Source organism: Lepidochelys kempii, chromosome 8, assembly GCF_965140285.1.
Source record: "Lepidochelys kempii isolate rLepKem1 chromosome 8, rLepKem1.hap1, whole genome shotgun sequence".
NCBI classification, from domain to species: Eukaryota; Metazoa; Chordata; order Testudines; family Cheloniidae; genus Lepidochelys; species Lepidochelys kempii.
In genome coordinates, this window is record NC_136387.1 from 89991830 (window position 1) to 90006765 (window position 14936).

General features: G+C 38.5%; 1 protein-coding gene across 1 annotated transcript in view; it reads right to left on the bottom strand.

The window, feature by feature from the left end:
- The window catches only part of CACHD1 (cache domain containing 1), a 185405-nt gene that overhangs the window by 94228 nt on the left and 76241 nt on the right, over positions 1–14936 (bottom strand). The window contains exon 2 of the mRNA XM_073357445.2: positions 11657–11719. Coding sequence (XP_073213546.1) covers positions 11657–11719 — 63 coding nt within the window. The remainder of the gene's footprint in view (positions 1–11656; positions 11720–14936) is intronic.

Here is a 14936-nt window from a genome sequence, read left to right on the forward strand (position 1 = left end):
GTTCTGGTACTATTCACTACTTTCATTAATGACTTGGATAATGGAGTAGAGAGTATGCTTATAAAATTTGTGGACGACACTAAAATGGGATGGGTTGCAAGCACTTTGGAGGTTAGGATCAGATTACTGTTTTGTGTTATGATGCTACCTATGTGTAATGCATTTCAAATGTCATCATTTGACAAATCAAGAGAATTGGTCAAAATTCAATAAAGAAAAGTAAAAAGTACTTCATTTAGGAAGAAAAAAATCAAATGCACAACTGCATAATGGGGAACAACAGGCTAGATGGTAGTACTGCTGAAATGATCTGAGGGTTATAGTGGATCACAACTGAACGAGTCAACAATTTGATGCAGCTGCGTAAAAGGCTAACTCTTCTTCGGGGGTGTATTAACAGGAGTGTAAGACACAGGATATAATTGTCCTGCTCTACACGCCACTGGTGAGGCTTCAGCTGGAGTACTTTGTCCAGTTCTGGGCATCACACTTTAGGAAAGATGTGGATAAATTTGAGAGAATCCAGAGAATGGCAACAAACACAATAAAAGGTTTAGAAAACCTGACGTATGAAGAAAGGTTACAAAAAACTGGGAATGTTTAGTCTTCCGAAAAGATGACTGAGCAGGGACCTGAGAACAGTCTTCAAGGTAAGGGCTGTGATAGAGGATGGTGTTCTCCATTTCCACTGAAGGCTGGACAAGTAGTAATGGGGCTTAATCTGTTGCAAGGGAGATTTAGGTTACATATTAAGAAAAAGTTCTAATTACAAGGGTAGTTAAGCTCTGGAATAGGCTTCCAAAGGAGCTTGTGGAATTGCCATCACTGGAGGTTTTTACAAACGGTTTTGACAAACACCTGTCAGGGCTGGTCTAGGTTTACTGGGTCCTGCCTCAGTGCTGGAGACTAGACTTGATGACCTCTCAAGGTCCCTTCGAGCTTTATATTTTGAAGATACTATGAAAACAAATTTTGAAACCTTGAACTTTGCTGTGAAATGGAAGAGTCTTCCTCCTGTCAGCTTGTCACAGTCCTCTTCAACTCAACTTAAAAAAAAATTGTTTTTCTTCTTGCTGTTCAACTTTTATCTAGTACTTATGTTTCTACATTTTCCCTTTTTCTTTAAGGAAGTGATACTGAATAACGATGACCCAGTGCTTACTCCAATCAGTGTAGTCATTTTACATCCATTTCTTTGGGCAGCCAACATGCAGACCATATTTTTTTTTAGTTACCAGTCATGTTAAACAATAACACCATTTTGTGTTACGATGCTACTTATGTGTATGTGGAAAATATAGATGATATTCTTATACATACAAACCATGAAAAAATGGGTGTTTACCACTACAAAAGGTTTTCTCTCCCTGCACCCCACTCTCCTGCTGGTAACAGCTTATCTAAAGTGATCACTCTCCTTACAATGTGCATGATAATCAAGTTGGGCCATTTCCAGCACAAATCCAGGTTTTCTCACCCCCTCTCCCCCCGCCCCACACACACACACACACACACACAAACCCACTCTCCTGCTGGTAATAGCTTATCTAAAGTGACCACTCTCCTTATAATGTGTATGATAATCAAGGTGGGCCATTTCCAGCACAAATCCAGGGTTTAACAAGAACGTCTGGGGAGGGGGAGACAAGGGGAAATAGGTTATCTTGCATAATGACTTAGAGTATAGTTGGATAGGTTAAAAATATTGCTGAGTGGGTCGAGGGAACCATTGCTGTGGCCCCTTGTGGCATGTAGTAGTTTAGAAAGTTTAGTGTCCTTTTTCTTTTGTAGAGAAGCAAAGGGAGACAGGCCAGTCCTTGCCTACAGACAGCCCCCCAACCTGAAGCAAATACTCACCAGCAACCACATACCACGCAACAGAACCACTAACCCAGGAACCTATCCTTGCAACAAAGCCCGTTGCCAACTGTGCCCACATATCTATTCAGGGGACACCTTCACAGCGCCTAATAACATCAGCCACACCATCAGAGGCTCGTTCACCTGCACATCCACCAGTGTGATGTCAGTGTCATGTGCCAGCAACGCCCCTCTGCCATGTACATTGGTCAAACTGGACAGTCTCTACGTAAAAGAATAAATGGACACAAATCAGATGTCAAGAATTATAACATTCATAAACCAGTCGGAGAACACTTCAATCTCTCTGGTCACGCGATTACAGACATGAAAGTTGCGATATTACAACAAAAAAACTTCAAATCCAGACTCCAGCGAGAAACTGTTGAATTGGAATTCATTTGCAAACTGGATACAATTAACTTAGGCTTGAATAGAGACTGGGAGTGGCTAAGTCATTATGCAAGATAACCTATTTCCCCTTGTCTCCCCCCCCCAGACGTTCTTGTTAAACCCTGGATTTGTGCTGGAAATGGCCCACCTTGATTATCATACACATTATAAGGAGAGTGGTCACTTTAGATAAGCTATTACCAGCAGGAGAGTGGGGTGGGGGAAGGTATTTTTTCATGCTTTGTGTGTATAAAAAGATCTTCTACACTTTCCACAGTGTGCATCCGATGAAGTGAGCTGTAGCTCACGAAAGCTCATGCTCAAATAAATTGGTTAGTCTCTAAGGTGCCACAAGTACTCCTTTTCTTTTTGTGAATACAGACTAACACAGCTGTTACTCTGAAACCTATCTTTTAGACAGATATCCAGTCTTGACTGAAATACTTCAAGTGATGAAGAACACTTTATTTGTTGGATCATTAGTGTGAGGGCAAAGCAGCTCTTTGATATTTATTAAAGGCTATTAACATATTTTGTAACATGTTTGCATCAGGTATTTCCCCGGAAGAAGGGGACTGCTGTATAGGATTGCTGTCTATAAAAAGGTTCTTGTCCTAGCACTGGGTGGAGGAAGGGAAAAACATGGGTATAGACACCATGGTGTCCTTTCCCATAGCTTAGATAGCTACAATATAAAATGTACCTGTCAAAGGAAAAGGTAATGAAGTTACGGAGCATCCAAGAATTTTGAAAGGGGAGCCCTATGTGAATTAACTGGCAGCTGACCAAAGGAAGGAGCCCAGAGAGGCTTTAGAGAAGGAGTTACAGTATATATTTCAGAAGGCTAGCAGCAAACCTCCTGGGTATCTAAAGGGTTATAAAACCCAAATAGCTGCAGGGAAAATGAGTAAATGGAAGACTAGTAGGGATGAAGAACTCCCAGATGTAGGGGCCAGAACTGCCAGACTTCAGTCTGAATGTGGAACAAGAACCCCAGCTACAAAGGAATCCATAAGCTGAAACTCCAAGAAGGCTTCAGCGACTGATTCTCTGGGATTTTTATGCTGTGTGCATGTGTTATTTTGTTCCCTTCGTTCCCCAACAAGCCAACTTGGCCTGTAAACTGGACATCTCATCCCTAAAACTAATTCTCCCAAGGTCCCTGAGCTTCACCCAGTGTATAATTTACTTTGGCTGGGTCATGCATGATTTATGTCCTTTACTGAGATTTTTAGAACAAAGTTTTATGTTCTGCATTCTTACACAGTGAATGAGTTATGAATGCAATATGGAAAACCAAGCATGAACATAACTGGTTTTTAAAAGAGGTACAAAGTCAAAATGGCTCAAAGAGCCAATCTCATTAAAGACATTATTATTTAGTGTCATTTCTTCATTGGGGGCAGAAAGAAGGAACAAATTTTGCATGTTAGCAGGAAAATACATCAACTTCAATTATCAGCTGTTGTGAAAAAAAAAGTTCCCATGTGGATTCAAACTAGAGAAATGAGGGTATTTGCTTCAACCACAACAATTTTATTACATCCTCCTCAGAAGCTGTTTTGTATGTTCCCTTGCCAAATTGCATCTGATATCTTTCCTTAACTCTCTGTTGGATTTAGGAAAGCTACTCATGCCCTTTCTGATGACAGGTTGGATTGCAAACAGAAGATCTAGCGAATGTCTGCTATCTCTCAATTGTTATGTATCCTATGGAACCATGCTAACACCTTCTGTAGAGCTTAGTGCTAAAATAAGTCTGACATGGTGGCTTGTTTATACAACAGTGACACTTCCTGACCCTTTTCACAAGCCGATTGATACAAGTTGTTGCATGTAAAATTGTTAAATGCTACTTCTGTAATATGCATCAAGGAACGCCCTTGTCAGTTATCTCTGAAGCCCTGTCCTAGAAAATCCTGCACAAACAGAACTTGTGTATCTTTTCATATGTTCCCGCTTATTTAACAGCATCTCATACAGAATAACTTTATACAATGGAGGAAAAAGCACAAAGAACTCCTTCAATTTTTGCAGGCTCAGAATTTCATTAAAAATCTTAAGTGAACTGCAAGCTCCATAAAACTCCTTGATCTTACCAAGTTGTGACAGCAGAATCAACAGCAGAGCGTAAGCTAGCCCATATCACTCTCCTACTCCTGCTGGGCAATCACTATCCACAGGAGCAGCAGAGACAAGGTATTTGGGGCACAGGAGTATAAAAGAGTGACAAACAAGAGTGTTTACAAATCACTGCTTGACCCCTCCTCTAGCTAATTTTCCCCTGGCTGTGCAAGAGTAATAGGAAATGAAGGGAGTGGAGAGGGCTTGAGAGGGAAAGCAAGGAGTTCTTTGTTAGCTAGATTAAGTTTAATTTGATGGCAAGGGATCTGAAGGAGAGTCCAAAGAAACAGAGACTGAATGGATGGAGACAGATCAGGAGTGAAGAGGCACATTTGCGAATGGTCAGGGAGGGTAGAAATGGCAGCTGAAGTTTTGTGATCAAAAGAAATCACTCAAAGTTAAGATGTAAAGGGAGCAGAAGAGAGGGCCTAGGAATTTGTGGGAAACTCACAGACACTGCGAGAAAGGAGGCTATAGAACTCACTAACAGAAAAGTAACACCACGCATTGCATTCAATACAAAATACCAAAACCCCCTCCTCTTTGACTGAGCTTTTCCTCAATAAAAAATTCACAAACAAAGCCCCAACCATCACCACCGTCGAACTCCACACAAGAAGCTGCAAAGGAAGGAAGGAAGATGGAGAGAGATTATTTCTAGGTGAAAATAGGAGGGGATCAGATACTACTATAAGGAGGGTTCGTACAAATACATAGACTAGATGGATCCAGTAAAGGAGGTACTATGGGAACTAAAGTGAGGGAGGAGGTGAACTAGGAGAGGACAATGTCACAAAAGACAAAGGAGACTAAGTTGTCATGGGAAACGGTGTGGTCAACAGTGTCAAAAGCAGTAGGGGAGTCATAGAGAAGAATGAGTACACCTAGCCAGATTTGAGGACCTTGAAACCATTAAACCCTTGGTGAGTAGTATCGATGAAGTGGAGAGAGAAGCCAGACTGGAAGGGATCCAGGACAAAGCTGGGGTATATGAATTTGAGGCAGCTATTGTAAACTTTTCACTCAAGGAATTTTGAGGAGAAGACGACGACGACGACGGACAAAGGGAGACTGAGCAATAGTTACAGAGGAAGGTAGGTTTGAAGGTTGGTTTGTTGAGGATGGGGAAAGGTGGGGAATGGAGGGTGAGTCCAAAGTTCAAATACTAGATCTCCTTTACTCTTTCTTCAATTCACTTGTGTTAAACTATTAAAAAAACTCTTGGGCCAGTCATAACTTCCTCCAATTCAACACATCTTAAATTGATAAAAAATTTGTTCAATCAAAACTGTATCATTATGTAACTTTGACTTTGGATTCTAAACTTACATTCTCTGAACTATCAGGAACCTTGATGTCTGACAATCTTGAACAGATGCTCTCCACTCTCATCTGCAAATTCTCCTACTCTCCCCAGAATATTGCCTGTGTCATGTGCGACTTAAACCACGTATCTGAAGAAATGCTTAATCTTACCTTCCTGTCCTCTCAATCTGATGGCTATCATATTAAAACTATTCTTAATTCATGTAACTCAGTTAAGATTCAAACTCTCTTTATAGGGAAGCCACTGACACCATACCCCACATCTATGGTGCAAATACTTACTTCAGCGTAGAAAAGGTTACATGGCACTAGTAGTAAAAATGGGTCAGAACTTAATAACTAGATAGTAACAGACCGTAAATCCCAGTGATGATTGAACCGTATGATATTCTGAACAAAAAGTGCTCTCAACTATGCTTGTAGCTTTATCCATTGCTTCACATGGACTCAGACATTCTGTTTCAGAGTGACACACAAAATGACATGGAATCCTACTGTACAGGTTACTCTTAAGAAATAGACAGCTCTAGATTTTGAGAGCAATCAAGTGTCTTAGAGTTTTAAACTTAAAACCTCTCCTTGTGTGGCATAAAGACAGTTGATTGTATTAAATCGCTGGTGCCTAAGGCCAACAGCTGTAGTTTTTCCCTCTCTGTTTCCTAGACATCATTGTTTATATGGCGTTTTTTGTTTTGTTTTTCAAATAAAAATTGAGTGGCCTTCCAGAAAAGTTCTCAGTTGACAGAAAACTATAAATAATTGCCTTTGGCCATCAGTTGGTAAGAAAGTGTTAATGACTGACCAAAAAAAAGGAGCCAGTGATAGGGGACTTAATTTGCTTACCTTTTATTTGCATTTGTTCAAAATGCTCAGTTGGATGTATCGCTCCTACTCATAAAATTCCAGTTATACTACTCGTGATTCATTAGGACTGAAAGACTAAGTTATTAATAAAACAGAAGTGCTCAATTATTCTTCTATCCACTTCAATACTGAGCTTTTAAACACAGTAATTACACTCTATTGGGGTCCCATTTTTCTTCTGTGACAGTTAAGTACTCATCACACTACTTACAATGTTTAGACATTTATTTATATCTACTTAGAGTTAATGCGTGCATCTGTGACTGGGGTTTAAGCTAGAGTCGTTTTTTTTCTCAAGTTAAAAAATAAAAAAATAAAAAAAGCGTAGTGAAGGCTTCAATAAAGACGACCTAATTCAGTTTCTGAATTTCCCAAGCACACTTTTTACTTTCAAAAGCCATCTGACATGTATAATTTAGCCCATGTGACTTTTATGTGGTGTGCAGACCACCCAGAAATGGTAGTGAAAGATATTATTCTTCAACTTTAAATTAAAGCCAGTGAGCCCTTCTTTACCAAAGTCAGGATGATTTAAGGCCTAAAACTTCAACTTACCATGACAATTACCCCATTTTGGACACGTTGCACACAAGCACACACATTTGTGCATGCTCAAACAGAAACAAATTTCTTTACAATGGACTGCACAATAAGCCACATTTTTTCTAATACCATATACAGTATGGCATAGATTTTCAAGGTAACTAATGATTTTTGGTTGCTTCCATTTTTGGATGCTCAACCTGAGACATCTTATGGCCCATCCGTAGAGTTTGCCTCAGCACTTTCTGAAAAAGCAGTCCCTTTTAAGCTGTCTCAATTTGGGCATCCAAAAACTAAGGCCACCAAATCACTACTCACTTTTCAAAATCCCATACTATCGGGTAAAAGCACACAAAAGACCAGATTTCACGGGGGAAGACCTGATTTCACGGTCTGTGACACGTTTTTCATGGCCATGAATTTGGTAGGGCCCTACTTATAATCCATCTTTTGTAGTTAATAAACTTGTTTTATGTTTTAATCTAAACCAGTGTGCCTTTAAGTGAAGTGTCTGGAGAAAAATCTCAGCTTGGTTTAACACAGGCTTTTTTCATAGTCCTCTCCACACTGAGGGAGGGGCAAACTGGGTAATAAATTCATACTGGTTGGGGTTTTGGCCAGGGCAGGACAGTAAAACTCTGGGGTCCTAGGCGGAGAAGCTGGTGATATCTTAGCTGTAGTCTCTCTATTGTTGGTTCATGCAGTGTTCGGCCAGCCTGTATGTAACTGCAGCTGGGTGTGTCCCTGCCAGTGTGAATGTATAGGACCAGGAGCAGTCTACAGCTTGTCACAGCAGCTCAGTGTGAGTGGGAACCCAGGCTGGTGAGTCAGAGGGCTCTGTGGTACCTCAGTTCCAGGTGGGAAACCATCACAATAAGTTCCACTGTATCTAAACCGGAAGAATATACAAGGTTCTTTCTCTCTTCCCCCACTCCCTCCCGCTCTCCTGAGTCAAGCACAAGCTCCTTTCTGCCTGTCCCCATCTTATTTACTTCACAGCCTTCATAGCGGGACTAGTTTGTTGTCTGCAGTGAAAACCAATGAGCCTTGAGTTTAAAATGAAGGCAATAATTGTTTTTAAACCTAGTGGTAACAGAGTAGCTTTTTAAATCCAAGTGGCCCCAGATTTTAACATTAATCTTCACCACCAGTGATTCTGGGCATGTTTATACAAATAGAATATGGCGTGGCTCCAGGTTCAATCCAAATATTATATTGTGATAATTAGCCTGGCCCTTTAAATTGGTTTAAATATGAGTGTACAGTATGTTAATTTAAGACTAGTAGTAATAGGAAAACTTTAGAATCCATCATTAATCCAGTATTTTTAAAATACTATACTACCAATATGCATTCAACTTCCTTCAAGAAAAAATTAGGAATTTACCAAAAAACATGACTGGCAACATTTCTGAAAATTCCAGACAATGAACATTACTATAAACTCAATTACTACTCCTCGCTAGTATATAGGTTTGATACTATGACACGAGAGATCTCTTTTGGGTACAGTATAATCACTGAACCCTTTTAATGTCCCTAATGACAAAAAGTCATTTTTTGTACAATTATGAGAAAGTAGTGCCAATTTTTTTATGTTCTGGATAGTTGAATGATATTTAAATATGTAATACAGATGGATGCAGCTATACTAAGTACACTAAATTCCTAACAAAACAAAAGTAAACCTTAGTGCATAAAACACCAGTGAATTAACTAGATTACAAATGTCCGCAGATCTTTTTTGGTATTATTATATTGTTTCCTCAACACTGTTGCCGTGGTTTCTTTGGGAACAATGCTGCATATCGCAATGAGTAATTAAATTTTAGAAAGGGAAACTGTCAGGTAGTTTAGAATAAAAAAATATATTTACTTAGAACAAACACGTTTGTTAAGACCTAATGTTAATTGAATTTTTATTTTATTTTATTATTTATACACAAATACTTTGCTGAAATATTAACTGAAAAGTGAATCCAACCTAGGCAATTAGGCAACACAATGAAACAGTTTAGAAATATAGTGGTAATGCACTTGGGAAGAAATAATTTGAACTTCTCAAATGCGTAGCTAGATTCACAATTACCTGTAAGCACTCAAGAAAAAAATATTTTTGTACACACACACCACTGATATAATGATACAGTGGTGTCATTGGGGACAGCGTCAGCTCCCTAAAAACCTCTGATCGAGTTGAGTCACAAGAATAGTCTAAAAAAATAGCAATGTGAGAATGCTCTGTTAGGAATGAGATAGAGAATAATACTGAAACTAATACAAGGCCTTTATACCAAATTGATAGCACACCCTGAACCTCATTACGGTGTCCAGTTCTGATCACCTCAGCTTAAAAAAACAAACAAACCAGAAATAGAAAAAGTCCGGAGAAAGATAAGGAAAATTCTTAGAAACATGGAAAGTCTTTCACATAATTTAGTTAAAAGAGGCTACAAATACAAGGTGACTTAGATGATGGAACAGGGGAAATAGAAAATGGAACAGAGAAGGCCCTCCTATCATACTTCCCCATCCTCTCCCATATTACAAGCACAAAGGAACTGACTCCCCAACTGAATTGAAAGGCAGCCAGTTTACAAACACATTTAATGCATGGAACTGACTGCAACAAAATACTGAGGCAAACTGCTTAGCAGGATACATTAAAAAGATTAGATATTCATATAAACAACATATCTACAATTCAGGACACAACCCAACTGGTACTAGGAAAAAAAACTTTTCCCACAGAGCACATGCTACTGCATAATATCCACTGCCGGAGTTTATCCGCCATCCTCTGTAGTGTCTATCTAGTATTGGTAACTGTCAGAGACAGGATAATTGACTAGAATCTCCCCAGCAGTTCCTATGAACAATGTTATCACACCAATCAATCTAGTTTCACCAACCTGCATGAATTCAAATAGTACACAAGAAGCACCAAAGATGAAGAGTAAAATTTCCTTTTTACCAATCTTTCAGTTTCCATAAACTAAGGTGGGCTTACTTACAGTGGGGGTGATTTTTAAAATGTATGATTTCTTTTATCCGATAGTCTGCTTTTCATCCTGGGTCACTAATCATACGATCATACACAAGCATGAAAGCTGAGCTCTGATATATTATGCATCTTAATTTCAACTCCAGAAAAGAAGAACATTCTTAAAACTGAAGATTTTTTTTAAAATAGTACCAAAAATTGATAGAATTTTTCTTATATTATTCCATTTTCCACATATTAACTCCAAGAATGACCGTAACCATATTCAAATTACTGTATTTCCTTTGAACTAGAGAAGGGCTGAGCTCCAATTTCAAATCCCAATTTGCCCAAAGTTTGAGTGTACTATATTTGAATCCAGAGTTTAATTCAAGCCCATCTCTATTTTGACTTTTTGCCCTGGAAAGCAATTCATGTCTGATAGTTACTTGGAGAGTTTGTTTACTTATCTGCACATCCAATTTAAATGCATATGCTGATGCAAAGCTGTAAAATGCTCTTGAAAGAGTACAACTGTCCAGCCACCAAATTAAAAATTACTTGCATGTTTTGAGGGCAATTCATTTTTCCCCTGAGAAAACTCTGCTCTGAGGCAGTATTGTTTTTACTGAATGTTAAAATAGGTTTGATGGAGTCTAAGGAGGTCAAGTTACTTGCATAAGGTCACAAGTGAGTTAGTGGCTTAAGTGGGAATCAAAAGCCAGTTCTTTGTTCTAGCCCCTAGATCAGTTACATAAAACAGTGTTTGCCATTTCTATCAAAATTGATCACATTTAGCATGAGATGGAGTTCTGAGAATAAGCAAGCTGAAAGTAAAATTAGAATTTTAGGTTTGTCTTTTTCATTCTATCTGATCCTTTAGCCTTTATATTTACCCAAACATAACCTTTGTTTCATGCACTGCAGTGTATTAAAATAGAAATAACCAATGTGGGGGCCTACACTTACCTAATATTAAACTCCAGATTTTATTTTTTTTAACTCGAACATATGTTGAATTTTCAAATCTATTATTTTAAATAAACAGACAAATTTGAGTGATGCAAACAGATGTTATAAGCTAATCAAATACCTGCACATAAATCAGATGAGATTACATTTGCAAGCTAGCAAGTACACAACACTGCACATACAAATGTCAATGTCTTAGTGATCACTAAACATGCACCTAAAGTGAAGACTATTTAAAGGGCACAGTCAACTTGAAATCTAGTCAATTTTCTTTTCTTAGGAAAGCAGTGTCAATACTATATCTGTCTCCAAGTCCTGCCTATACTAGACATGTTTTTCTCTCCCTTGTTGCTGAGTGAAAAACCCTTACAGAGAAGTAAATTGCCTTACTATTCAGGGGAGAGCAAAGCTACCAGATGGGTACAAAGTAAACAACCTTCAGTTATTGTTCACTCTGATTTCATGTGTAAGAATAGTCGATAAAATACATTCAGACAAAAGTGTGATATTTAAGTTGACTGTGTCCCTTTAAAAACCCTACACCTCAACGGGTGGCCAGGGATTTTTTATACATTCCATTTTTTCCCTTACCTGTTGAACTTCACTTTCTCCATTTGAGATTTTTTCGGTGTACACAAAGGAGTTGAATATCCGCTGTAATAAAATCAGAAATGGTGCTTAAGGGACATTGGCATAATACTGATTTCAAGCAATATTGAAGGGAAAAAAACAATAAGAATGCAGTATGTTAAGAAAAGACAGATTTCATATCATGAGTCATTTAAAACAGTTTTTAAAACTGTCAACTTTACCTAAAGATAACCACGTTTATGCAAGCAAAATACATGCTTCTATAATTAAATAAGTAAAGCAGATGTTTACATTTCTAAAAAGAAAAATACAGGATGTTATTTGCAGAGCCTCTGCTATTTTATCCAACTGCTATAATTTAAAATATCTATGCTTCCTATTTAAAATCTGTTACCTCTGACTACTATAATTGTTTACAGATACTAAACATTTAACATAATAAAGCTCTTTCAAAACATTATTCTTTCCATATTCTCCAAATTTTTAATTAATTTCTGATCCTCCAGTTGTTGGCTTTTGCCTGCATCCAAAAGCCTGTGGGCTAGAGGTTAGAAGGTGGGTCTCTGTGTTTGTTTGGACGACAGGAGAATGAGACCTGATTTTGTATGCCTACTAGGAAGTGAGATTGGCATTGCTGAAGCAGCAATTACTATCCCAGTCTTTAAGTTTCTAGAGTAGGGGGGGAAAAAAAGGACTTTCAGAATTCTTTGAGGGGGTCAACATGCATGTGGGGATCCAGTAGATATAGTATATTTAGATTTTCAGAACGCCTTTGACAAGGTCCTTTGCCAAAAGCTCTTAAGCAAAGCAAACTGTCATGAGATAAGAGGGAAAGTCCTCTCATGGATCGGTAACTGGTTAAAAGATAAAAAACAAAGGGTAGGAATAAATGGTCGGTTTTCAGAATGGAGAGAGGTAAATAGTGGTATCCCCCAGGGGTCTTACTGGGCCCAGTCCTATTCAACATATTCATAAATGGTCTGGAAAAAGGGGTAAACACTGAGGTGGCAAAATTTGCAGATGATACAAAACTACTTAAGATAGTTAAGTCCCAAGCAGACTGCGAAGAGCTACAAAAGGATCTCACAAAACTGGGTGACTGGACAATAAAATGGCAGATGAAATTCAATGTTGATAAATGCAAAGTAATAATTCACATTGGAAAACATAATCCCAACTATACATATAAAATGAGGGGATCTAAATTAGCTGTTACCACTGAAGAAAGAGATGTTGGAGTCATTGTGGAGCGGGAGTCAAACATCCACTCAATGTGCAGCGGGAGTCAAAAAGCGAACAGAATGCTGGGAATCATTGAGAAAGGGATAGATAATAAGACAGAAAATATCATATTGCCACTACATAAATCCATGGTACTCTCACATCTTGAATACTGCGAATAAAAGTTATATTGGAATTGGAAAAGGTTCAGAAAAGAGCAACAAAAATGATTAGCGGTATGGAATGGCAGCCATATGAGGAGAGACTAATAAGACTGGGACTTTTCAGCTTGGAAAAGAGACGACTAAGGGGGGATTTGATCAAGGCCGTCCCTACCCATACCAAATTTCCTGGTGCCCCATGCAGCTGCATGCTGCTCCAGCCCCAGCCCCACCCCACCCCTTCTCACACCTGCTCAACCCCGCCCCCACTCCACCCCTTCCCCAAAGCCCCCGCCCCTACTGGCATATAGTAGCTTTCACCCAGATACCTGGCCTCAGGGTGCTTTGCAAGAAAAAAAGAAGCCAACCATCAGAGGTGTAACTTTTTGGTTTGTACTGCAAAAACAACAAGGGGGAAAAAACTGTTTGAAATGGAAAGGGAGTGAATTGTTGATTAAATAAATATTACTTCAAAATTTTAAGAAGACTAAATACTACAAAAATAATTAAAAAAAAACCCAGTTGGCCCTTTGAATGTTAATGTTAAGTTAGGTTTAATATTTAGGGGCATATCTTTAAAAAAAATAACAAAAGCCAAAATAAATTATTACTGTGGGATTTTTATACATATTAAAGTGACTCATTTTTCAGTGATGTTTTAAGAATCCTGTAGTAATGTGGCAGTACAATCTGTAGCCGTCTTGTTCCTTATTGAAAAGGAGCTTTAACCAATACCGTTCAAGATTGAAACTTTTGCTTCTGCACCTGTCTTATCATTTTACTTCTGAGAAGAAAAAAAGTAAACAACTGCCACCACAATCTAAACTGAAGTTACTCCACAAAAACTTACGGCCCAAGCAGCACTTTACCAATGCAGCCTCTCTACCATTTACCGGAGCCTCAGAGCATCACATAGGGAAGAGAGCGAAACATTGGGGATTACATTATAGACGTCAAAGACACTAAAATGTCAATGACACAAAAGAAAAAACAAGAGGGCAAAATCCTGGCTCTACTGAAGGCAATGGAATTTTGCCATTGATTTAAACAGGGTCAGGATTTCACCCAGAGAGTGGACATCGCATACATCAACATGGAGCCCAGTGCATGGAAATGCAGCAGCAAGAAGACCAGTTGTTCCTATTTGGCTATGTATGTGCCATGACAGCTATTCAGAGACACTATGGTGGAGGACATGAAGTTGATGGAATGCTTCACGTTTACAGCAATGCGGTAAGTCTGAAACAGACTTCCCAGACGCTCAGTTCAACTCTCCTAAGTTTTAACGATATAAAATCAGAATTATTTAGAGCTACATAAGGCGTTTAACATTGAATCAAATGAAGTTTAATAGAAGTTGTTCAACAACTGCATGAGTTTTCCAGGTGAGAGTTTGGTCTATTTGCTTTTAGTCAGAACGTACACAGGTACACAGCCAGCAGAGGCACTCTGGAAAATCTTGGCTTATGATTGTCACTTTCCCTTATCCCTTTTCCTCTTGAGGACTTTAGGAATTTCAAAAATTTGAACTCTTAATATGAGAGCAGCATTTGGAAGGGCAGCTCACAAGTTCACAAGTCCCAGGGAGCCTAGAAGGATAAAAAGACAGAAATGTGACTACTCTTAAGACATACATGCAGATTTCTTTTTCTTTCCAGACTTTTGTTAAAAGCTATGCTCAGGTACTTAAAACTACAAAACATGTTTTTTTCCTTCAGATGAGAAGAAAAATTTAACAGAGAAAAGTACATTAAAGGGGGTCATTTTGATGCAAAATGTTTTAAATGAATTGAAAATTTCTCCCCACATTGCATTTAATTTCTAGATATCAAAAGAAACAACAAGGAAACAGTTTGTCAGCTAGCAAGAATGAAGCTTCCTGTCCTTAATACAAAGCT